The 24,312-nt window shown below is 42.0% G+C and overlaps 1 protein-coding gene across 1 annotated transcript in view; it reads left to right on the top strand.

Annotated features, from left to right (window-relative positions):
• AHNAK2 (AHNAK nucleoprotein 2) overlaps positions 1-24,312 on the top strand; it is a 75,112-nt gene that overhangs the window by 26,528 nt on the left and 24,272 nt on the right. Inside the window, 3 exon segments of the mRNA XM_032691292.1 lie at positions 22,333-22,409; positions 23,169-23,258; positions 24,029-24,085. Of these exon segments, the coding sequence (XP_032547183.1) occupies positions 22,333-22,409; positions 23,169-23,258; positions 24,029-24,085 (224 nt within the window).

The raw sequence follows: 24,312 nt of genomic DNA, 5'->3' as shown, positions 1-24,312 counted from the left end.
TTCCCCTTGAAGAATGGTATATTTGCAGCCTCAGCCAACCAGCACTGAAAAGCAAAGGTTTCAAGCTGCACATATTTCTTCCCATTTCTACAAGTCCTAGCTAAATAGTCTAATGAACTATTACACATATAAAATATTCCATCTTGCAATGAGTTCTGAAAGCTCACACATTTTATTAGTCCATATATCCCCATTTTTCCTAAGATTCCCATACTCCATGCCAGCCCTAGAAAGCTAGTGTCATTCGGGTTTCCACAGGTCCCCTTTTCATTTACTTGCTGCATGATTTGTCCCAGCTCTTGGACCTTTGACTGTCAGCCAGGCACAATTCTTTACTTATCCCTCAAAATAAGTACATGAAAGAGCTTTTCCTTGCCTCCTGTATTTCTCTTTTTAGAGCCAAAGAACCAGCCATAGAACAATTACTTGGAGGAGTGATTTCCAAAATGGGAATTTCATCCTGAAGAAGAAATTCAAAGGACATGCATGCAGGACCAAAAATTCAATGGGATAGTAACTTTTCTATGCAGCAAGAGCAGCTTGAACCGATGTTTGAATTATATTCTGAAGGGGGGAAATATCTGAATGGGATTAGGTATTGTCACTTTGAAAGTTAGAAATCAGCTTTTAGTGAACCTCAAAGAGGATAGCAGCTCTTTCCAATATTAGTGATTCTATATTTCCACGTGTGTGGGTTTATTATAAGATGTATAAGATGAAGATCTGTGAAACTATCACAAGAAAGGTAGTGGCTTCAATTGCTGATGTTTCCTGATATGAGCTTTCCCTATTTCTACTTTTAAAGTCAGCCCAAAGCACATAATTTACAAGAAGACAAAAATGTCATTAAGCATTCCCCAAATATTTTCACATGTGTCAGAGCTGATCTGATTTATGCTTCAGTGAAAGGTTGCATTGATTTTTATATGAACTGTGTCCTCACACTACTTAAGGTTGACTTTTTCACATAATGGGCTTCATTATGAGAAAAAAATTGTTTGCACAATGAATAAATAGCTCAGACAACTTAGTGCCTAAATAACGAGTAAGGGCCCATTTTAGAGGCAAATGGGGCATTTTCACATGAGAATGATTACATGCAGCACTTGGGTTCAGGTTGTGATGCCAACTTACTACTCAGGTTTCCTATGAACAGACTAGACTGGTCATGATGGGTAATATGTTCTTAGGCTCTGCTATCAGTTCCATTTTTTGGAGCATCGACTATGTAAATGCTGTAAAACAGACTTTGAAAGTTATTTCACATACAGGTATTTATGAGGGGACATTCCAATGATCTACAGAGCTGAATGGAGGCAGGACCCCCACAGAACTGCTATGAAAGGAATAAGTTTAGTAATGGCACTGTGATCTTACATGTGTATTGGGATTATATGTTCACAGTGGATTTAACCACTGCTTCAGTCAGTCTAAGAGTAATCTGTGAATGAAAGGGTTTGGATAGAGATAGTAGGAGAAATCATGTTTTTCTTCTTAAGATTATCCTTCCTTAGAGATTAAAAGAAGCTTTTGGATAACTGTACTGGGTTATGCCAGGAGAGCTCATCACAGAGATTAGTGCATTAACTACATAATTATAATGTATACATTGCATTCCTTACCAACCAAATGTATAAACCTTATTTAGTCTAAATAAACCTTAAAGCCCAGAGAAAAAGCCTAGCACTTGCAGATAAGCTTAAGCATGAATGTAATCTTTCCTAAATAGACCAGCTCTTTTCTTAGAAAGAAAACAGGGTGCTCAGCGCATGTGACAACAAATCATCCCTGGGTCTCATGGTGAGGAGATCAGAGCAGCCATCAGGAGTCTCCAAGGAGCCCAAGCAAACTGTCCACAGCACATTTTCCTCAGAGCTCTGCCCAGTGCTTCCCCCTCCTTCTCCCCCTTTCTCCCTTCTTCTTCTTTCCTGCCATGGATAAACAGCCCCAGTCCTGCAGAACCACTCACACCCCAACCACATGGTCAGCCCTAGGCCATGGGGCTCCTCCTGGAGACCTGGACCATCATTCCCCTTCTACTGCTGAGCACAGCAGAACTGAGAGCATGGCAGGTATGTGGATGCATGGAGTATCCCTGTTCAGATGTCAGACTGCTCAGAGGAGATTGGAAAATACATTCCAGACTGGCAGGATCTTAGCAGCAGTAGGTGGGGGGAATCCAGTAGCACAAATCTTGTTCGGAGGGCAACAGTGTTTTGTCATTTTGGGGCCAGCATGAATAGGTACATGTGTCAGCAGCAGTTAACTGTGCATCAGTCAGTGCCTGGTAAGATGATGTCCCAGCCAACCCATGGGCTCTGGAGCACTTTGTACAAATTCAGAACTGCCTCTCTCTCCTGGTTTAAAAAGTGACGCAGTCCCTCTCTTTCAGCATAGGGAGGCTTTTCCAGAACAGTGCACGGTGCAGCAGCACAGAAGGCTGTGGCAGGCAGATGGCAGAGCAGATGGGTGATGGTGCAGCAGGTTGGGTGTTTGCAGGCAAGCAAATGGTGCTCAGAGTGGCAATGCAATGCTGGCAGGGTCATTCGGGGCAATCGTCACTGGGGGGACACAAGGTGCTCTGGAACAGAGGGGTTGAAGTAGCTGAGTCAGATTAACTTGTTGGATGTGGACCATAGCTGATGGCAAGGCTTGGGTAGGAAAACCCGTGGAAAAAACACTGACTTCAGTTTCTAGACTTTTCAGTTTCTAGACTTTTATTCTGAAGAAAAGTTTAAATTCGTGCAGCATCTGTGAAGGAAGTTTGTGACAGGCCCACCTTGAAGTCCTTTGGAGGCTGGTATCTCTGGGATCAGTCTGTTTGGCAGAGGCAGTGTTGAGGGAAGATACCTTGGCAAAAAGACAGGATTAGGAGTAGGGGAGACCACAGCACTCCCTGCCACCACAGCCTGCTGCCTTGGCAAGGCTGCCTAGAGGTGCCTGCAAACCCTCGGGGTGCTGTGATGGAGTCAAAGACGACTCCAGAACAGGGGCAGAAGCAAATGGCATGGAAAGAAAACCAGTGATTCTGGATTATTTTTCAAGGGCACTGAGAGAGCAGCCAGCAGGGCCACACACAGACACATCCAGCCAGACCAGTGAAAACCAGTGTGAGTGAGACAACCTCATGAAGCAAAACCTCCTCCTTACTCCCATGGGCAACCACAGCCTTTCCAGCCCAAGGAAACTCCTTGTAGGTGTTGCAGCAAACACTGGTGCTGTGGAGCTGTGTTGCACATCAGCAGAGAGATGCACCACAGTCCTTGCAGCGGTTGGTGTGTGTGTGTGGTATTTCTGCTGCCCCCGCCATTCTCAGCTGTGTTTTATTAATTTATTTACACTCCTTTATGTCTGGGGCTTATTGCTGGTTCACTTTCAGTCTCTGCCCTGCTTTGAAAGATGGGGATTGGAGTCAGCAGATCTCCACCCTGACGTTTGATAGGGAAGCAGTGCTTTTGCAATGCTCTCCCAAGTTGTGAAATGCACTGAAAACTGGTCTTCTGCCAGCAGTTCTTTGTATGTGGGACTGCAGGTAAGCTCAGGTGCTGCACAAACATCTCTCCACTATCACACTGTTATTTCATGGCCTGGGCTGAGAAAAGTCAGGCCCCTGCACAGCCACTCACAGATACAGCCCACAGGTCTGGGGCTTTCATTTGCACCAGGGCAAAGGGAGGGCAAAAGAGGGCAAACCCATCATGAGTGTTTCCCCTTTCCCACAAATCCTTCTCTTTTAAATGCCCAGTAAGGGATGTAGAGGGAGGGAAAACAGTCATCCTCTAATCCAAAACAGCAGCTGGCTGTCATACCAGCACAGACAGACCACGCCAATTCCTGCACTAACTCTGCTCTTGTGAGGAGACAGAGATGGACTGCGATAAGGTTTTGGCTCTCGGACACACTTGGAACTACGGGCAAGGCCAGCCAGAGCCTGTGCACTCAGGGGAAGGGAGCTGAGACTTGCTAAATCGGCCCTGACAGATTGCAGCAAGGAGCAATGTCCTTGACCTGGCTGCAGTAGCTTTGAGGAGAAGGAGTGAGAGCTTCCTGCTCTGCACACAGCAGTGTCTCAAGCATGAGGGCAGGCTCAAATCTGTCAAAGTTACTGGTGTTGCACAAAAATGGCACAACCCAGCCATGTTTGTCAAGACCTATTCTTGTCATTTGTTGCTGCTGCAGACTGATGGCAGGTTAAGGTCCCCACTGTGTTAAGTGATACATAGCCTCCTGCCCAGGTGTGCCTTGGAGGACTTAAAAGCTTTGTGTCAAGCAAGTTGAGCAAAATGGAGGTGACTGTAGTGAGGAAATAGTGGAAACAGTTCTGCAGAGAAAGAAGGATGGCTTTTATGGGCTGCATTTTTGTTTGTTTCGTTGTCTAGAAGGTCTCAGAAATTCTTGTTCATAATAAAGCCGTGTTGGCTGGAGCAAAGCTGTGGATGTAGTTATCTAGCATGTGGGTTTGTGCAAAGTGCTCATGGTGGGGGCACATAGTATATAAGAGCATATAGCAGGAGCATGAGCACTGTGACCTTACCATGTGTGGGATCTCCTGCTGCTGTTCTGCAGAGGAGCAGAGGCCTCTGACAGGAGACTTGAATGCAAAATCTGGAGGATATTTGTTTTCTAGGCAAGAAAAACAAAAGAAGTGTTTTAGGCAACCTGCAGCTGCTAAAGTTTTTGTTTCCACTGTCATGCCCCTTGAGTATTTGGGGGAGAGGAGGATACAGTGTGAAATGCCACGTTTCTTTTTAACTTCTGTCCAGCTCCCCTGAAGTACCTTTGGTAGGCAGAGCAGCACACTGGCAGTAGAGTTATAGCAACAGCAGCACAACACCTACAATCCCACCTGGATTTGTATGATGACAGGTAGGAAAAATGGAATGGCATTCACCTTGAGGGCAAAAAACCAGGCAAGTAAGAATGTGTTCAACTGCTCAGAGACATGGACTCACCTTGGGCTGACAGCAGTAAGGATATTTTGCTTACAGGGCGTGACATATTCCATGGAAATGGGATTTACATTGCTTTTGGAAAATATATGGATGTGGCCCACCATACAGACACCAGAGATAGCTTAATGAGCAAATTTTAAATATTTGGACATTCTGTTCAAAAAATTAATGAATGGAAAATTAGTGCTAATTAGCTATCAGTCCTTCAGCAGACCTGAGTGGGTTCAGTGCAAGAAACATCCTGACAGACCTTCCTACCTTTCCACAAAGTAAAAAGGTATAGAGGCTTGTTTTAAATCTGTACTTAAAAAAATCATGGTGCTGTATTTTACTTTTTTTAAAAAAAAAAAAAGTTGATCAGTCTATTCACTGCTTGGCTGAGCTGCTGTCATGGTTTAATCACAGATATCAACTCAGCCCCACAGAGCCTTTTGCTCATCCCTCCCCATGTGATGGGATGGGGAGAGAATGGGAAAAGTGAGAAGACTCATGGGCTGAGATAAGGACAGCTTAATAGATAAAACAAAAGCCACACATGCAAGCAAAGCAAAACAAGGAATTTATTCACCACTTCCCATTGGCAGGCAGGTGTTCAGCCCTCTCCTGGAAATCAGTACTCCATAATGGTGACTGGGCAAGACAAGCACCATGACTCTGAATGTGTCCTCCCCCTTCTTTTTCCCCCAGGTTTATATGCTGAGCAGACACCATATGGTCTGGAATATCCCTGTGGTCAGTTGGGGTCAGCTGTCCCAGCTGTGTCCCCTCCCAGCTCTTTGTGCACCTCCAGCCTCCTTGCTGGTGGGGTGTTGTGAGGAGCAGAAAAAGCCTTGACTCTGTGGAAGCACTGCTCAGCAATAACGAAAACATCCCTGAATTATCAACACTGTTTCCAGCACAAATCCAAAACACAGGCCCATACCAGCTACTATGAAAAAAAATTAACTCTACCCCAGCCAAAACCAGCACAGTTACGAAAATCGTATTTTTGTAATTAGTGGTTCTTTGCAAAGTCATGAAATATATATATATTCAAAATATATATATATATATACGCACAATGCATATCTGTATAAAAGCAGTATGTGCTTAAATGAGTTTTGCACTGATAGGCTACTTGGCAAAGAAATCACTTCTAGTTGTCCATTAGGGCTGGATTCAATAGAAATGTTGGCTGACTTCACTGCAAGCCTTGGAAACCATCAGAGTATTCAAGGCTTAGGCAGTCAGATGCCTGCTTTAATTTCTATTGACAAAGGAAAAGGAGGGATGAGTAAATGTAAAACATTTCCTTCCAGCATTGAGCTAAGAGAGGCAGCGTGGTGCAGGGAGGAGGTGGAATCCAGGACATCTGGGTTGTATTTATTGCTGACTCTGCTGCCAACTTGCTTTGTGACTTTGAGCACATCTTTTTTTTCACTTTGCTATCTTATTTTCTGCGAGGTGGGGAGAATTTGCCTTGTTTCGCATGGCGCTCTGGGCAGGTGACCACGATCAAGATGCTGCAGTTGCCAAGCTGGCATATTCATATGTGCCAGGCAGTGCTGCCTGGGTGAGAGATACCCCAGAGGGGTGTGAGGGGTAGCTATGCCTTTTGAGAGCCCAAAGAGAAAGATGTTAATTAAGTAGCATCACACCTGCTTAAACACATATCCGTAAATATAAGTAACCAGTGCCTTCTGTTACTACTGATCGGAAAGTCATTTGGACCTGGAGTTGGGTTGGCAACCTCTATCTATGATCTCTTATTTCATTTGCTATAGCAATCCCAGGGAAGAGGTAATTGCTTTTGGGATAAATCACAGGGAGTGAGGTAGCTGTTTTGAAATGGTCTCTGTATTGTGCTTCCAGTACCCAAAGCTGTTTTCAGGATCTCAGCGCGAAGGAAAGAAACCTGGCAGCTTCCTTTCTTTCTTTTCTGTATTATATGTTTTCTGCCAAATGTGAACAACTGAAGAAGCCTGTGAAAGCGAAGAGAGAGTCATATATGGCCTTCTGCATGTCACCAGCAATGGCTCCATAGTCCAGCAGTGATATTTAGGCTATAGCTGGGAAACTTCTGCCTATCTCTTATTTGCCTTTGTTTCTCACTTAATACAACAGTGATGTCTTAATGCTACTTGCTGTATACATCAATAGAGTTCATGGCTAATCTACAAAATGCTTGCATTCTTTTGTAAAAGTATTTACTCTTACAAGGATGCAGGCATGATTGCTGTGAGCAGTGATGTGTGCTCTGCTGGATTTTACTAGATGGAATCAAAGTTGATCTCAGCCCATATCACAGTCTGAATTACAAGATTAATACGATGTAACATGCCATGTATCAGCTTCATTGAGGCCAATGGATGTCTTGCTTGAGTAAGCACAGAAAGAAATCTCAGTACTTCAGCATTTGATCCTGTGGCACTAAATGACCAGCAGATATCATCTGAGTCCTACTGGTTTTTGCAAGCTTCCATTTATGGCAGTGTCCTGACTATCCTACTGATGAGTCAAGGTGTCTTTCATGAACCCTCCTGGAAATACCTGGAACACGAGAGCTTGGGCAGACCTGCCTCTCCACAAAGCTGTACCTGATCTCAAGACTGTGGAGTGTCAGTATAGATGATGGAAGAACTTGCCATGGGTTGTGATAATCATGTGCCTTTATGCGCAGTACAAATCTGTGAATAAATATGCAATATACAGTCTAGAGTCAGAGCAATTAATAAGAAAACATTAATAGTAATTGATCTGATCTATAGACTCTACAGCAATATTCCCCTTTATGTTTTTAACCTACGAAGGAAAGAAGTTATTAAGAATAATAGGGCAACACTAGTATAAATTTTGCCTGGTAAAATGTAGCTTTGTTGTAACCTGTCGTAGTTTAGCTGTATTGATCTTCTCTCCTCTGCAGGGAACATAAATGTATTCTTCTTCCAACAGGAACATATTTGGCAACCTGAAACAGTCAATTGACCTGGGGTGCAAGACACCTGGGTTCAAGCTCTGATTTGGTGGGTAATGCAGTTGCATTGCCTCTCTGCTTCCCTCTCTGTCCGTCCTCCTCTCCCTTTGGCTCTCTCTGTTAGTTTGACAGAAAGCCCTTTGGGGCCAGCATTGTTCTCCATTGTGTATTTGTACAGCATAATGAGGTGTCAGTCTTGGGACAGGCTCTTGGAAACTACCAAGGTATAAATGGTAATAGAAATTAATTAAGTGAATACCAATGTCCTAGGTATCAAGGCAGAGTGTAAAAATGATCTCAAGTGAAGTGGTCTGAATGTTTTAAAGTGTGATACAAAGCTTCTTCAGAGTTCAGAGGCTTAAATCCATCCCTTAATGTGCAGCCAGGACTTCCTGCAACGTTCTGTCGTCCTGCACAGGCAACTTTGTGTTGTGAAGTAAAAGCTCTGTTTGAATCACCGTGGGTTAAAGGCGGTTATTCCCACAGTTCCCATTTGCTAATGTTTTCCACTCATGATGTTCTCCTCTTTTAATGTTCATAGTAACTCATGCCAAAAAAGGTGTTTCCTATCATGTTCTCCTCACATTGTGTGTTGTGGTTTTGGGATTTTTTTTATTCCCTATTTTAAATCCCCAGAGAGCTAAGGTTAGTCATAAACACACTTTTGGCTATCAGATTCATGTGTGGTTTGCTATAGCAACAAACAAAAGCATTAGTCAGAAACTGGCATGAAGCTATAAACACATATTTTTTTGTGATATTACCCAGAGTGAGCTTAATTTATCTGGTACACTGTTGCCACACAACTGCATCATATTTAGACTATTATCCTTGTTGAATAGGAACTTAATAGAAAACCCAAATAATGTGTTACAGAGAAACAAGCAAGTCTGTTAACTGATGTTGTCTGAAGACAACAGCCAGATTCTGCTACTGCCCTGCTGTTAATTCAGCTGAACACCTTCAGAACACAAATTTAGGCCAGAGAACAAAGTTTGAATCGATGTCTATGAAATAAGAGGAAGATTATAATCAAAAAATAAAATCTTGCTTTGCCTTTGCTGTTTTCACCCCCGTAATTCTACTGCAGCAAAATGATTAGAGGCAGGTATTATCAGATTGCAGTAGATGGTTTAAGTTTGCTGCCAGCACACTTGGAACACGTTATCTGCAGCATGGCAGGGAGAGCAAGGCTTGGGTAGAGATAGTCTCCCTCTGGTTGTGCCTACGCAGCACTGGGAAGGTGCCACTTGTGCAGAGCCAGTGTCAATCCAGCCCGTCTGGGGACAGGAGGAGTGGCTTGTGTAGTAAGCACTGGCTTCCCTGGGGAGTTGGTTGGGTTTGTACAGCATTCACTGAAATCCCACAGCTAGAGAGCTACTAGTCCCTGAGCCAGCTAGTTTAAAGGTTGCCCTGAAGGCTCTACAGAAGTGGTGATTTTTTTGCCTAGGCAGAGTAGGCACATTCCTGCTTTATTCCAACCATTTGTCTTCTCTTCCCTGCACCTTTTCAGGAACATGAGCCCTGCTCTGTTTTGACAGCTGCATTTAATAAAAAACATATGCATGAAAAATGTGTTTTCCAGTATTCCTGAGCTGGCACTGCTCTGCAAGGAGAGCTTAAACTTCCCTAGAAATTGTTCAGACAGATTTTCAGATTCCCCTCTTCGAACATGGAGCTGTGAAGTGTTCATGACCTCCCTTCTGCAGAGGTGTGCAGAGTAACAGAGATGTAATACCCATACCTACCCAAGTGATACGAGTAACAAAACCATCAGAGCCTCCTTGTACCAGTCAATCCAGAAGTTGTTAACTGGGCCAGTGGTTCCAGCTGCAGGGGATAAACCTGCAGTAACATGTTCCTTTGCACATGTGTGCTGAAGCCCTCTGAGAATGGGCCTTTGAAGTCCAGGGATCAAGAACCAGACCTAGCACCAAGCATTGGCCAAACTGTGTTTAAAAACAAAGAGCTCTTTTCCCAAATGAAACTCATAACAGGAGAACATGCCCCAGGAGATCCTGCATTTTAGCCCTGACCCTGTTCACTGTGCTTTGCTTAGTGTTGTTGATCTGGGTCCTACACACTTGAGACCCTGGCCCAGGTGTCTTTTCAAAACTTTTTGAAATAATTTTTCCATGGTAGATTTACCTGTTGTAGAAGTGCAAAAGGACATGTTTTTCAGTTAGCAGCTCCTGAAGCAGGACTTCAGGAGGCTTTGAGCAACTTGGTGTAGTGGAAAGTGTCCCTGTCCATGGCAGGGGGCTTGGAATGAGATGATCTTTAAGGTCTCTTCCAAAACACTCCATGATTCTATGATTTCATAACTTACTCTGGTCTATGTGTTGGTTGTCTTTGCCCTTGTCACATCTGTGCCCATTGCACCAAGCCCTGCACTTGATTTCTCTGAAAAAAGGAGAGTTCTGGCTTTTTGTCTTCTAAGATCAGCAGAGCACTTTTCTGTTTCCTTTATTCTCTTTTGGTCAAATGGGGACAGACCTTCTCCACAAGTGTTCAAACTGTGATTAAGTAGTGTTCAAAGCAGTTGCAGTGAAGAAACAAATTCTGCTCTCAGTGTAGTTGCAGAATTCTGTCAAAACCAGCCCCAACACCACTATATAAAGCAAATATTTCAGTCACTGCCAAAATGTTATTGAAATCTCAGTCTATGGAGGGCTTTTGGACTGCAGTATTTAAAAATGTCACAGTAAGATGGTGGTGGAACTTTCTGTTTTAGACAGGATAATTTCACAGTAGCAATTGTTCTCCTTTTCTGGCTTTATTGACTACAATCTGTGCACAGTGTGCATTAAGTTGTGCAGAGTGCAAGGAATATGCTGAGTTGGAAGGGACCCACAGGAGTCCAACCCTTAGCCCTGCATAGGACCATCCCTGAGAGTATGTCCCCCCATGTGTCCAAGAGTATCGTCCAAATTCTTCTCGAACTCAGGCAGGCCTGGTGCTGTGACCCTTGGCAGCCTTTTCCAAGTGCCCAGCCACCCTCTGGGTGAAGAACATTTTTCTAATATCCAACCTAAACCTCCCCTGACACAAATTCAGGCTGTTCCCTCGGGTCCTGTCACTCGTCACCACAAAGAAGAGATCAGTGTCTGTCCCTCTTCCCCTCACGAGGAAGTTGTAACTGCAGTGAGGTCTCCTCTCAGTCTCCTCTTCCACCTTCCTTAGGAGAAAGCAGTAGTCTCTCTGCTGCACACAGTGAACTGCAGCTCACAGACAGCAGAGTCCTCACTGGGGCCATTGGATCAGGCAGGGTGCAAAAGAGCTAAGTAGCAGAACACCACTGGTTTAAAAATACTCTTTGCAAGGATGTGCAGCAAACCCTACAGATGGACTTAAGGGCATCTCCAGGTGCCTCCCATTCTTTCCTCTTGCACTCAGACTCTTCACAGTTCCTCAGATCAAGGTGGTCATTGCTATTCTTCAAAGTGGAGACAAGCCACTGGATTTAAATGCACAGGTTTAAATGACTCTCAGATCTGCCGCAAATAGGTGGATCTGACTCTTCTCTCTGGAGGCTTCTTCAAAGACTGTAACTGAAGTCCCTGGAGTCTTCATTTTGCTTATACTGGCTTTGTATTGGTACAAGGCTGTTTTATTTCAGTGGAGCCCTTGATTCAGCTGAATAGCAAAATGTAATTTACTCTCCTTTATATATTAGTCTGAACCTAGCACAGTTGTTCATTGAGAAAAACCTTACCGTGTGCCTTTAAAAAGAATGAGTGCTTTTTTTAAGAGTCAAAAAATACTTAAACCTGAGCGTGAACAGACCATTATGATAAAGAAACAGTCATTTCCATAAGATATCATGATTTTTGTAATACAGAGAGGCTCTGAATCTTTGGAATCAGATTTAGGGTTGATAATCAAAGCCAAGAAATATTTCTCTTAGTGCTTTCAAACAACTCCACCCATCTCAATTCATTCACCAGTTACTACATGGATGAACCACAGTGTAGTTGCTTTCTTGCTATTCTAGTCTTTAACCAAAAAGAAATCCAGAACTGCAGTAATGAGTCTTTGAACAAATGGTTTCTCCCTGTTTTTTATACTACTCTGTGTGAAACACGAAATTGAAATCTACTTCTTTAACTAAACTGTGTTTTTCTCTAATCTATTAGGCAAGCATGCTGGTTCGTTATTTTTGGGTGCTAGAAGGCACAGAAATAGAAAATCAGTACTTAATTATTTAAAAACCACATGCAAAGATTAATTATTTTTTTTGCAAAATATAATGCACTGACAGTTTGTCGTCATCATCAATTTTTCCTTCTATAACTTAATATGCACTTAAAATTCCAGTGCTTTTCAGTCCTACATAATTATTTTTAATTTCAAAAAGTAAAGATTAAGTTCACAGATTTTATTTGTAGAAGAAGACAGTTATCAAAAGACATGTTTAGAAAATGTTGGGGCAAGGTATACATGTGTTAGGGAAAGATGTTCAAAAAAGAGGTACAACCCAGTGGACCAAAATCAAGAGACAACATTTTTAAAAAGAATTTGGTAGGTGACCTATTCAGTTCTTTTGAAATCTGACCTTTTTATGACTGAAAACCAAGTTTATAATCCATTTATTCAGATTTGAATTACACTGATGTGGACAGAGCTATACTAATTTATTTATTTATCTGACTCAGTTTATCTGTAAATGAGCTTTTATGCTTCTGTAAACCCACAGTCCAGAAATTCTCACTAATTTTGAAGAGAATCTCCTACTACACAAAACCAAGGAAAATGAGCTGTGCCAAATGCTGTTTTGCTACCACCACTGTTTATTGACAGAAAAGATTTTTATCTTAACAAAGCGAGGGAACTGTTAACTTTATCTTTGATGTAAAATATTTTCCCATAATAATTTTCTGTCACCTTTATCCCATATCTCTTGTATTACATATACATTAAGGAATTTAAAAGCTTAAAAGATATTTTTTCCATGTGGTGATTTACATCCAAACAAGTTGCACAGGGAATTTGCTCTCAAACTGAAAACCTGTTTCCAAGGGCAGATATTTACACAAAAGCCCCCATAAAAGGTTGTGGAAAAACTACACTTTTTTTTTTTACTGCATTCCTGTTTTGAGAGGGGCTATGCCCAGCATACCAAAGAGATGGCCAAAGTAACATCACTCCATTAATATTACTGTATCTGGGCACCTAATTGTGTACTGAATTTTATCAGTGGAGTAAAGGGAAATAGAAGTCTTCCTAGATCTTAAGACCATAAGGATCATTATATGAACTTTATATATATGTATGTATGTATATGTTTATATTTATCTCTAAATACAAAATCCCAAATCTTCGTTCACGAAGCCTTGCCACAATGATGAAATACAAAAATTTTTACTGAGCATTGATTCTGATGAGGATATTTTTTAAGCAGTGAGTGGTTTTGAAGAGCGTTTTTCAGCAGTTTGGGCTAAAATGTCTGTTTCTAATTTGGAGTGGTAAGTGCCATTTATATAAAGCCTGCATCAGTCGCTTTGGGCTTTTTGCATAATGTTAGTAGATCCTCTATTCTTATTCTTCTCATGAGACCTATTCTTAGGGAACAAACGTGCTTTCTACCAAAACCACCCAGAATTAGCATCTTCCTTTAATGTGTCAGAGAGAGGAAAAAGAGTGGTTAGCTTCCCTTGCTACCTCTCCTGGTCAGTACTGGACTACCTTAAGAGACAGCTTGGGGTTACAGCCACTGCTTCTGAAGAAATACTGACTGAGGAATTGAGTCTCAAGGGCTGCCAATCAAACCTACACAAGCAGAACGATAGTTTTCCATAAATGTATTCATTTGATTCATTTATAAATCTGAGCAGGGCTGTGCTTTGACAGTAGAACAGGCAATCTGCTCTGGGAGAAGCCTGGATTCTTGGAGGGGTGAATCAGCGAGGAGAAGGAATGTGGAAAAGTTAATTTGTGTGAGCTTTATGGGCCTTATCTGCAATAGGCACCCACCTGCCTCCACTTCTAGGCAAGTCATGGTAAGAGCTGAATTCACAGCTATCTAACAGGGAGGACAGCAGGAATCAACTCCTCACTATGAGAGGAAGGCAGCTGTGCTTCGCTTTCCAAGTCTCGTTTGTTGTATAGGTGAAGGAGTTTCCTTCTGCGAGAAGAAAACTGCAGCGTGCCTAATCAATATATTGGATAACCAAATAGCTGCAGAGTAGTTCCCACTAGGGTTTCTGAAGCTGGCAAGCAAGAGCTCTTCATTTGCAACATGTCCCTGAAGCCCTTCTTAAAACCCAGACCATCCAGATGGGCAGTGACACCTCAGGAAATTCTAGCTGGGTATCCATGCAACTATTTACAGCGTGATACTCAATTACAAGTAAAACCAGTATATCCCAAGAGATAAACTGTTGAGAGTCCCAGGAGATAAAATTGTTGAGGATTACAGCGGATTAGACAAGTCTTTATTTCTTTATTTGGCTATGAATTGCTAACTTGCTTTTGCCCCATCCAAAAGGGTGGTAAGCAATTTTGGTTCAGTCCAGGAATTAGAGCATACATAAAAAAATTGCTAAAAAGTGATTCCCTTCTCATACCAACTTTTCGAGAATAGAAGCCCTGCAATCCTGGAAAAATCAGAATTGATAATTATCAGAGAGGGTGATAATTCATTCCATGTGATAATTTACTCCATTATCACAATAATTATGCAAGGGAATACTGTAGGAATTCATGCAGAAAGTAAAACACAGATTGGAAACTCATTCTGTCACGTAAAACCTGAGAGAGAGGACAATTCTTACCTAAGACAAGCAAACACAGAGACACGGGGTAGGATGTTACACCTACCCTCCAGGCAATCAGACAAACTATGGAGATGATAGAAAACTTGAGCTTCTGAGACAAAACCATGGCACAGGAGAAACAGCACTGAACCTCTGGTTGTTTGCTGGGTGCCATGAGCATTTTCTCTAGCTGCCCTTTTCACTCTGCCACTTGTAGCTTTCATCTAGCAAGAGACAGACTGGGAGAGACAAATTCAGGTATCAGCCACTGCTGACTGCTTTTACTGTTGCTTTTGGACATTGCTCTATTCATGTTCTTGCAAGAAACTTTGGTTAAGAGCTTATTTTCAAACTCTATGAAACGTTATTCTGTTTTAGTTAGAGGTGAAATATCAGACTAATGAAATACTTTTGTAAATATCTTATTCTTGTACCAGAAGAATTATGTGGATCTGGCCAAACTACACTTCCTATATAGCCAAGTAACCAATAAATGGTGATAGCTAGATGAAAGTCATTAACCCAGGATCTGGAAAATTTCAATTTGACAATTGAAGAAAAAAAAAATTCCCTTGTGCTTTTCAGGTTTAAATATGACTCATTCTGAGAAAGTCTGTGCAGAGCTCCACCAGAGTGATTTATTCTCCTGCTCTGAACTGTCCTATGTATTCTATTAAGTTTATCTTTGCCATCAGAGGAAAGGTGGACCAATGTAAGAATCAAGAGGTCATTTCTGATCAGTCTTCCTGAAGGTTTTGCTCCTATTGTGAAGTGCGAGCAGGAATGCTTTTAATAGTTTTAAATCTGTGGGCAGAGCTTATCAATAAACACACACTCACAGGAAAGCCATTCACTCTTCTTTTCATCTGGGGGCTGTTAGTTTCTCTTTTTATGGTATTGTTTATATCTGTTCTTAGTTGCCAGTGCTCTTCCACATCTTTCCTGATATTAGTCAACCTGTAGAAAATGCTCTATAAAATCCTACAGAGTTCAGTATGGTCTGTAGGGAACCTTAATTCCCGAGTCATTCCTCTACTTGGATGTACTTGGCAGAGCAGAGTACTGTTCCTTTTGATAAAAGCAGGCGCTAACTTCATGGACAAGCCTCTGGCTGGGCAAGGAGGCTCATGATTGTAACTTACATATATATTCTTTTTTCAAAAGGTTTTGAGATGAAATGATTTGAAGGCTTTTAATGAAGTACTCTAACAGCCAACAAGGGCAGCTTAACATACCAAGGCATTGAATCAAAACATCTTGTTCATGCCTTGAATGGAAGGAAACTATTCACACGTTGGTTATTTGGGAGTAGCTGCTCCTTCAGCACAACTGTGCCACAAGCCTCTGCTTTCAGCTCTGAAGGCTGAGCTACATTCATCACAGCACAAGTATGCAGCCCAGGGACAGAGTGCAGCCAAGGGGCATTACCAAACCAGTGCAAAACAAAGGCAGGAGTATAGCTTAAACACCGGCCCAGCTGGTTCTGATAGCATCCCGCTGATAATAAGGCCTGTTAAACCCCTTCAGCAGCAAAATCTTTATCTTCATTCCGCAGACTAGCCCTTTGTCTTCATCCCACAGAAGTTTCAGGGCTTGGTGGGGAGGGTTCCACTCCCAGAACAGGGCAGAGGGGAAACACTAAAGGGGAGGTGCTGATCCTCACTTTATCACCTTTTCTGAGGCGGAACAGTTGCTTTTTCCACTGTGTCAGTCGTTCATTTCAGAGCTGACAAGCTGGTTCGTCTAGGTGGAGCTACTGGGTGCCCCCGCTGTCTCCCTGGCAGTGGTTCAAGTGAAGTAACATGACATTCCTGCGATGGAGGGCTGGGAGAGGCAGCCTCCTCCGTGACATTGCGCCCGCATCTCCCCCTTGGCATGTATCCTGCCCGGATAGAGTGACAGCCGCGGCATTCCCGCTGCGGTCCTGCCATGCCCCGGAGCCCTGCCCAGCAGTTGTTGTAACTCAGTCCGTGGGATCTTGCAGGACAATGGAATGAATCCAGGTCTCTGGAATGCACTAGAAAAGCTCAGTAGAAGATGGATGTCTTGATTTTTTTTTTCCTGATAGTTTTCCCCAGCACAGTTGGAGCTGCTTACTGGGAATGCATGCCATGAGCCTGCTGGAGCTCATGGTCAAGCCTACACAGACTGTGCAAAAGCCTGTGCCATAAACTGTGCTTTAAACCTCATGGCAGCTTCCTCTAGGAACACAGTACATGCGTAACAAGGTTTATTTGCAGACACTTTCAGATTCTTATCTTTGCAACTGATGCTTGCAGGATCATTTTCCTCCATCATTGCTTGCTTCAAAGTCAGGTGAACTTACCTATCTGAAAAAGTGCTCTTGAGAGGCCAAGATGAATGCCAGGCATGTGCATAGTGTTCCTGTTATCAAGTGCTTTCCTGAACTGGGACCCACAATTTTAAATATTCTAACTATTCTAAGTATTCCTTATTTCAAATATAAGAAGTGAATCAGAATGGGCTGCGGGACTTCACAGCAGCACTGCTCAGGCGACTGTGAGAGCTCTGAGGGAGGAAAAGGAATCCTAGTAATTCGGATACCTTCAAGAGAAGGAGAACAAGCTGTGGGGGAAAAAAATCAGGCACACCACCCCTCTTGAGAAAGGGATGCGATTTTAAAACCAGAAGAAATTCTGAAGCAATTAGCAGTTCCTAGCCATTCATGCATGAGAAATAGCAGACCCATGACAGGGTGCCTGAGGGCAGAGGGACAGACAGACTTGCTGGTACAGGGAGAGATGGTTGCAGGAAGAGAGGTCTGATACAGGAGCCAGCTGAAACTGTCCATGATAGCAACCATGCACATCTTTGTTTACAACAAGACATAAGCACACGAGGGAGCCCCGTGAAAACTGCTGACCTACATGTACAAATTCTTTAGTGGGTCAAACACAGTGCCAACAGTGACAATGACATTAAATTATTACTGCTGTTGTTTGTCTTGCAATTACTCACTCCTCCTTCTCCTTGTTAATAATACAAATCAGGTTAGGTGCCTGGAGTACTTTGCACTGTCAGAAAAGACCTGATCTAAAGATGTCCCAGCCTTGCCCACATGCCAAGGCACAAGTCTTCTCATGCTATGGACTCACAGCTATTAATTTTCATAGTACTGCACAAACAGGACTTTTAGTTTCTTGTCATAGCTTAGAAATGGTAACTAACATACACCAAAATCCTGATAAAGAAAAGGCACGGGTTGTGAGTTTAAGTAACGATAAATGAGTGAGCAAAGCATAAAACTTTTCACCTGTGGACAGATATTTATCATGGATCAGATTTCTATCTGTTAAGAGAAACTGTTTGTTGAAGTAAAGTTGAAGTTGATGCAAGGAAAAGTAATAAAGGTAAGAGCAGGTTACTTCAATTCACTATTCATATGCAAACATAACCTTGGTATAAAATCTTAAAAAGCAGAAACTCAAATCTAAGAATTGCAGAGAAAGGGATATAGTTTGTAAGCAAAGAAGCTGGGATGATCAGCAAAGAACGTTTTTGTTTCTTTTATTAACATCTCTAGTATTCTCATTTGCTGGGTTTTTTTAAAGTGTACAGATTACAGTGATTTTAAATGCCAGTGTTCCAAGTAAAGCTACGTTTCTCTTTATACAATACATTAAAGTGCAGTTGATTTGAATTCAATGACACTGTCCTACTTGAAATTTATTATATTGTCTCAAATGTGGTTTTGGAGACTGTTACCCTCTGAATGTGAATACCGAAAAAATAACCTGTTTTTGTTTTTTCTTTGTGGTTTTACCCAGAACAGTCCATCTGGGTTGCTAGGCTAAAGATAAAATATTTTTTAAAAATTGCATTTTGAACAGCAAATACAAATTTCAGTCATATGATATGAAAACGATCCAGCCTATATAACTCCTACTGCTTACTTTCAAAAAATTCCCTTGTTCTGAAGTCAGTTCAGTGGTTATTAGAAGTAGTCACTGATGTAAATTCCATCTTGTTTATGAAAACCTTTTGAACAAAGCATTGATTGTCCAGGGATCATAAAAAAGTTAAAATCTATAAAATGTTGGCATCGCTACTATTTGGGGCATGAGAATGACATGCATATAAATCATGGTTTATTGGCACAGACTTTTATACTCAGAAAGAAGGCTTTGCTGAAAAGGTACTGTAATTCCCCTCTTTTATAGATTTGTTTTTTTAAGTATTCTGAATCGGGAGAAAAATCAGAAGCAAATTCTAGTCTGCAGTAGGAATCAAGGGCACAACAGGTCTTTTATGGCATGGGTTAACAACTGTAGATGGGCAGTTTAGGCAGAGTTTGGGGAAATCAGGGTGTCTGGAAAGGCCTTGGTGTGAAGCTATGGGAGGGAAAGTCATCCATGTAGCTGATGTCCCTCCATGCAATCTCAACCACATCTCTGTTATCCTGGGGACAGTAATCTGTTGCTCCATTTTGTAGGAAAGGGCCCTACTATCATCATTTAGGAGAGGTAATGGTTTATTAAAGGCTTTCAGAGGAGTACTCTGTCCCCTTCTACCCATTTTGAGTGGGTGAAAGAGGGTTTTTATGTTGACAGACTTTCCTCTTAACAGGAGGGGATTTTTCTAGGGACATTTTTGCAAACCTTGATCTGTAGCCCCTCCAGCAAGGACAAGGAGAGCAATCTCCTGCCAATACTTGGCTAAGCACATGAAGGCCCCTTTGTGCCTCATACACCACTGCTTTTCTTGATCCATGGCTGGTGAAACTCCTCTCCTGGTGCAGTCCCAGATGAGACGTCATCCTGGCGAGGTCTATCTCTCTATATCCACACTGAACAAGAACTGGCAGTGTTATTTGTTGGTTTAAAATGGCATCATGGTGGAAAATAAGTGTTCAGGTCTCACTGCACAAAGTGATCTAATTCTCTTGGATTTTATGACAGGAAGATTTTAAAGGTGTTGGTCACCTAATCGTTCTAAGAATGACTTAGTTTTAGAAGCTTCAACTCAGCTAGAACTTGTAGGATAGCTGCAGAATCGCAGTCTCAAAGGGTATGCCCCGCTGGATGGTGTAAAATCAACAGCACAGACTGTACAGGACCATTCATGTCCTGAGATCAGAGCACCCTGTTCTGGCATTGCTCGAGTTCCAGACAACAGAACTGTCACTGAAGTTACACCAGAGTAAGACTAGAGAAACAGCAGTGAACCAGCCTAAGAAGCCTCACAGCTAAGTCTTTCCTGTTTCTTTTCCAGTAGCAAAATTATTGGCAGCCACTAGGGATCAATGCTGTTGTTAGCACTGAAGTGCTGCACCGAAGAGCAAACACTCCAGCGATCCAAGCAATTTTCTGTTAAGTCATTCTACTGGACTGCAGGGCTTGTGGGTGGGATTATCCCAAGTGAAAAATATGGCAATGCCACAAGACTAAGTCCTTACTATTTCTTGGAATTTTAGTAAGAGCCATAAAATTCGTTGTTGGCACCTGAATCTTTAGAAGCACTAAGCAAATTAAACAATCAAGCCTCAATCCTGCAGCTCTTCTCCTCATATGATGCTTATTAAAATTCATGTGGTGAAGTGCTCCTTGAATGGATTCCAAAATTTTCAAACAGAAATGCCTAAAATCAGGTTCATAAATCCATATCTAATTTTTTTAACAAGGTTATACTCATTTTCCAATTTTCTTGAGCTTCTGAAGATTGCAGATTCTAGAGCTTTTGAAAAAAAAAACAACCAAATTTTAAGAAGGTTTTTAAACTGAGTTAGAGTCTGCATTAAGACCACTTTCTGGAATTTTCTAGAACTGTCCATCGTACGTGTCAGGACTAGTAGTCCTGTGAAGGCTAAAGGAGGCATGATCTAGCAGCCCTGTTGTGTTCTGGGTTGATTCTAGTTCTCTGGAGCTAAGATACCACAGGAGAACTGATTAAGATGCTGTACATGTGGCTAATGAGGATAACTTCTGTCAAGTTTGAGACTTGACCCACAGATGGTTATGAGATATTCCCACTGGAAGCACAATATTTCTACTCCCCTTAACAAAGTGGTCCATCACTGATCACAGGCCATGACTATTCCATAACTCTGCCTGTAATAAATAAGTTCATCCTCAAAAAAAGTCAAGGAAAAAGTAAATGTAGGAGATCAGAAAACTGTGAAGAATGGCTAGTAAAATCACAGCCAAAATTTTACAAGAGCTTGACCATGTGTGTAAGTCAGAGCCATGGCATACATGCCTAAGTCATGCCAGCTTGTCTGCACACGCAGCAGGTAATAACCACATCCAGAAATGTTGTGTTACAGCCCAAGGATTCTCCATTTAAAGGAGACAATTAATGAGTTGCACAGTTCTTCTTGTGATTGTCTCCTGTAGTGTTTGATCATATTTTTAAGCCAGAGGATCTGTTCAGGAGAGCCAAAACTATGTATAAATCAAACAGAATCACAAGATATGTTGAGTTGGAAGAGACCCACAAGGATCATCGAGTCCAACTCTGAGGCCTGCACAGGACCATCCCCAAGAGTCACACCATGTGAATGCCTGAGAGTTGCAGAACTGGGTGTGAGGGAGCTAGACAGCCTACTGGCCTGGCAAAAACAGCGTTGAGACAGGAAAGACGTAGTTATCAGGACAAGGATTTGTGCATGTGTTAGAATAGCTGGTGCATCAGGAAATGTGTAGTTCAGCCACACTGTCCTCTACTGGCTCTCTGAAAACCATGTTTTCATTCATGCTGTTTTCATTCTTTGGTGCCCAATTTAAAGCATTTCAACAGAATCATACTTTCAGAGAGCCCATCTCCTTCATCTCATCTCTCTCTGCCCTCAGTACTTCTAAAAACCAAGAAAGCAGTCTTTATGACTATGAAAGCTTCGTGATGTTTACTCTCCAGCTTTTAAGACCTTTGTCAGAAGCAAGGAAGAGTTTCAATATGCTCTGGTGTAGTCTTCTCTTTCTCCCTCCTCCTCTGTTTATGTTGTCTCTTTTTCTTGGTGTTTACCACTCTTTCTTACACACATTTTCACAGAAGTGACAGAAACTCCTCCAATCACTTCAGCAAAGTGGAGCTGTCTTGCAAACACCGCATGTGGCACAGGGTGGTCTGTGACCTCCTCCCGCGGAGACCACCCCACAGCCACCCTGCTGCCAAAGCCCTTCAAATTCTGCCCAGTACACAGCTCAAGCCCCCCTTGGTAATAATAATACAAAAATACAGCGAACTTACAATTGTACATGTTCTCCAATCTGGGGATTTTTTCCTTTACAAAAACCTTCCTTCCCATGTTTCATTCCTTACCTGGATGTGAATATACCTGGTATCTTTGGAAAGGTTGACCTGACAAGATCTAAGATAAGGAAAGTGGTGAGGCACCGGCACAGGTTGCCCAGAAAAGCTGTGGATGCCCCATCCCTGGAAGTGTTCAAGGCCAGGTTGGATGGGGCTTTGAACAACCTGGTGTAGTAGAAGGTGTCCCCACTCACGGCAGGGGGTTGGAACTAGGTGATCTTGACGATTCCTTCCAACCCAAATCCTTCTGTGATGCTGGGAATCTAAATGAAAGCAGACCTTTCCACCGCTGACCCATGCATGTCCCCTGGCATGCTGCTCCAGAGGTTTTCGGCTTTCAAGCTGACTGCTCTGTGCCCTGTGGGGATCCTGCAGACACCAACAACCTGTGCGCTGCTTTCAGGTTCTGGACGACAGCTGAGACCAGCTGAGCCCCCCGGAGATGCTGATGCTGATGCGGATGCAGAGGATGAAGATTCTGTGAGTCTTCTAAAGTTTTTCTGTGACGAGAGTTTGGCAAAATGAGATCTTAAATATTTTGTTTATAGTTGGATCTTACTGGTGGTTTTCCTCCCCATTAAAAATCCCCGCTTGGGATTGTCCTGCCAGCTCAAAAGCGAGAAAGTTGCTTCAGTAAAAAGGCTTCTGCTCTTTGCTGTGATTCACCAGCATAAGTTCACTACCAAGACTTAGGAAACTATTACATGGCTGTTAACTACAGTAATTTTTCTTTAAAGATTTAGATGGTTTAGGTTCCCTGTTGTCTGACTCCAGAGGGAAGCATGCCAAGTGCTTGTCAGCAGAAATTCCTGCTGGGACTTCTCCATGGTTTGCTTGGTTACACAGGGCAATAAAGCTTGAAGCCACAGGATGCAAATAAAGCAGGGGAGGGATTTTTTTTTTTTTTTTTTGCCTTCTTCAATTATTATTTATTGATCTGTTAGTATTTTCAGTCTGTTCCATCTGTAGATGCAAATAATACATAAAGAAAACCAGAATCGGTGTACTGCTGTTTTTGTCTCTCAGGTCTCTGTCCATTGTGTTTTTGAGTGCTTTAACATGAGAATTTTATTTGGTTTTGACCTAAGAAAAGAGTTATTGGTTATTTTTCATCCAACATACTAATGAAAGATTTATACTCAGAATGAGACTATGAGTAACTAGAGAAACTCTCCTAAGAAAATGAGTCACTGTTAATTGGTTGATGTTTCTTTACCACCACTCATTTCTGTTCCACAGGTTAATGAAGTGGCAGTAGAAGACATTCGTCCAAGGCCACAGGGATCCTCTCCAGTTTATGAGTATCCCACAGAAGAAGAATATTTAAAGGCAAGACACTGAGTTTTTCATGCAGGCATGGCTTTACCAAGTTGATTCAAGAGGCTTTAACTCCTACAACTTGCAGAGACTCATATGTGGTATAATGGGATGTTGTTGCAGCCATATTGTCTTCCTGTCCCCGCCAAAATCTGGTCCATGTTCGTTGATGATTTTATTTTGTACTGGATTTGCTGACCATGTTCTTGTTTCTTGGCAAAAAAAAAAATTTACTTCATTCCTTAAAGGACATGGGACAGAACATGTAAAGAAATCACAGTGTTTTTCCTGTTAGAATATATAAGTGACTTGCATCTAGCAAATAAGTATTTCAAAATTACCTGTGCCTCTTGGTTATTCAGTGTTAGGGATTTAATTAGTACAGCCATGTTAAGATAAGTAGGCAGTTTGAAATTCATAGTGAAGTTGAATAAGTAAAAAAAAAAAATGCACATTTACAAAAATAAAAGTGTGGGCAATGTGCTACATTAAGACACAGAAAAGCTCCCCATGTCTTAAGACATTTGATCTCTGGCATTCAAATGAATTAAATAATGCGAATTTTGGTACAATGAAGGGAGGCCTTGGCATCTAATTTACTACTGGGAATAGCATATTTAAATCATTCATGTTGTACATTGCACTTACAGATCTCAATTTTGCTCTGTTGCCATTAAAGTCAGCCTCAGTTCTTAGTCTAAACCAGGACTTTTAACTGACTTTTGTTGTACCTGACAACAGCATGACTTCTGAACACTAAATAGTTGAAAATTATTTTTCAGCTTCAAGAAGAAAACAAAAAACATTCTACAGACAAATCAAAACAGAGTCATCCACAGGTCAGTCTAAAAGCACTTGTAGGCATGAGCCTTGCAAAATAAAGTTTATTATTACACACAGACATGAAGGATGGACAGAAGGAAGGACAAATGAGTGAAGAATCGCTTTAGGCTTGGTTTGACCAGGAACTTCACAAATTGCCTAGTTGTGGCACAGGCATAAGCACCTACTTGTCCTATTCAGGGTCCTTCCATAATTCTTTTTAGCATTCTTCCTTTATCCTTCT

The sequence above is a fragment of the Chiroxiphia lanceolata genome, chromosome 6 (genome assembly GCF_009829145.1).
Source record: "Chiroxiphia lanceolata isolate bChiLan1 chromosome 6, bChiLan1.pri, whole genome shotgun sequence".
In the NCBI taxonomy this organism is placed as follows: domain Eukaryota; kingdom Metazoa; phylum Chordata; class Aves; order Passeriformes; family Pipridae; genus Chiroxiphia; species Chiroxiphia lanceolata.
The sequence above is the reverse complement of the archived record's forward strand: the minus strand, read 5'-3'. Positions and strand labels throughout refer to the sequence as shown.